Source organism: Austrofundulus limnaeus, unplaced genomic scaffold (assembly GCF_001266775.1).
Source record: "Austrofundulus limnaeus strain Quisiro unplaced genomic scaffold, Austrofundulus_limnaeus-1.0 Scaffold26, whole genome shotgun sequence".
NCBI classification, from domain to species: Eukaryota; Metazoa; Chordata; class Actinopteri; order Cyprinodontiformes; family Rivulidae; genus Austrofundulus; species Austrofundulus limnaeus.
This window is the reverse complement of record NW_013952428.1, coordinates 1,106,935-1,108,908: the sequence shown is the minus strand read 5'-3', so window position 1 is coordinate 1,108,908 and position 1,974 is coordinate 1,106,935. Positions and strand designations below refer to the sequence as shown.

At 39.0% G+C, this 1,974-nt stretch overlaps 1 protein-coding gene across 4 annotated transcripts in view; it reads right to left on the bottom strand.

The window, feature by feature from the left end:
• The window catches only part of arnt (aryl hydrocarbon receptor nuclear translocator), a 23,775-nt gene that overhangs the window by 4,621 nt on the left and 17,180 nt on the right, over nucleotides 1-1,974 (bottom strand). For all 4 annotated transcript variants that reach the window (XM_014004710.1, XM_014004712.1, XM_014004709.1 and 1 more), the window contains one exon: nucleotides 32-213. In XM_014004710.1, coding sequence (XP_013860164.1) covers nucleotides 32-213 — 182 coding nt within the window. The remainder of the gene's footprint in view (nucleotides 1-31; nucleotides 214-1,974) is intronic.

The window sequence follows — 1,974 nt, the reverse complement described above, 5'->3', positions numbered from 1 at the left end:
AAAAAAAAAAAAAAGACAAGAGACTTCCTACCTGTACGTCTCACTGGGTCGACCAGCAGCAAAGTTGTTGGCGTAAATCGGAGTGGATGGAGTGGGGGTGGAGGGCATGCCCTTCACAGGTTCTGGTCCTGGAAAGAGGGAGGGGTAGAGCTCCGGCTTCTCCAGGCTTTTGCTGTGGTCTGGTCCTGCTGGAGTCACCGGCTGCACCGGCATCTGCAGTCCACCAGAAATATCAGTTATGGAACACAAAAAAACAACCCTATGATTGAAATGATCATTACTGGCACCTCAAACTGATGGCCCGCGGGCCACACACAGCCCGCCAGTGACTTCTGTCTGGCCCACTAAAATTGTTTTTCTTTACTTTTCTTTTTATTTTAATATAAAAATTGATTTTTAATCATTTCTAAAGTTTGAATTTCTGATTCAATGTAACTAAATAAAAACATTTAAAAGGCAAAAGATAATACCTGTTCTTTTGCATAATTCATCGCCTTGCTTACAGTATCACGATATATCACGATATAACCACAAAACACAAAAAGTCAAAAACATCTTTATATTTAAGAAACTTAGTATAATAGACAAGATTTTACCAATTATGCCCCATTATTGGCACATTTTCTTTTGAACTTTGCTCAGACAAAGTGAAACAGGAAGTGACATCAAAGGGGAACTCTTCAAGGAAAAAAAAACTCTGGTTTTTGTTTATTAAAACAATATTATTTGAACTCTGACTCTTCCTCATCTCTCTATTATAGTAATTAAAATAATTTAAAGAAACATCAGATTCTTCTCTACAGTTTGTGTTGTTGGCTGTTGTAGCAACGCTCTGTTCACATGCAGAAATTCCCCTTTGACATCATTTCCTGTTTCTTCACATGTGAATATCACAACAATTGTTTGTCTCAGCTGCATGAAATCTTTTTTACAATATGTTGTCAATGTTATCTTTCCAAAAATGCATTCATATTTAATACAAAAAATTGATGTCACAGGCCCTTTAAAAGCTTCCTTCTGATTAAATAGCATAAGAACAACGCAGCACTGTGCATGCGTGGGTTTTCTCTGGGTACTCCAGTTTCCCCCCCAAGACCGAAAACGGGAATGTAAGGTTAGTTGGTAATGCTAAACTTTCCCTAGGTGTGAGTGAGTGAGGAGTGAATGAGTGAGTGAGAGTGAGAGTGAGAGTGAGTGAGTTTGACTGATTTGTATCTGTAATCGTGTTTCCATCCAGCTGTAGTGTGAATTTTTATCGAACTTTTCAAAATTCGCAAAAAATTAAATAAAAATTTGAATCTAGACTTTTTCCATCTAGTTTCCCTCTCGACTGTTTGATGCGAATAAACGAGGCTACGCAACGCGTGATTACGCCAGACGAGGCAACAAGCTTTGCGGTAGTAAACAGGAAGTAAAACTTGCTAACTTGCATAGGCTAATCACTGATTTGTCTCTGTGTGTCCCTGTGATGGACTTGCGACCTGTCCAGGGTGTACCCCGCCCCTCGCACTGTGACTGCTGGATCTGGGCACCAGTGACCCCTGTGACCCTGAAACTAAGAAGCAAGTAAAAGATAATAGATAGCTGCTGTCTTTATTGATATATTTAGATGTTTTAGTATTGATCTTTGTAAGGTGATCGTAGGAGTTTTGAAAGGCGTCTATAAATAAAATTCATTATTATGTTATTAGTATGTTATTATTATTATTAGTATTATTCCTCCTCAGAGGGGTTCTGGGTCATTTGTTGGGGTTTTGCTCTGGTCCAAAACATCCTAAGAATTGTTTGCAAAGCGAATTTCTCATTTAGCTCATTGGTCTGTTACAGTTTAACCACGTTGATTGTTCATAATGATTAAAGAGGCGTCAGTGTGTTTTCAATGGTCAGACTGCAGAATCATCCTGACTGTGTTTGTTTGAGCAGCATGTTCTGCTAAACACACACACACACACACACACACACACACACACACAC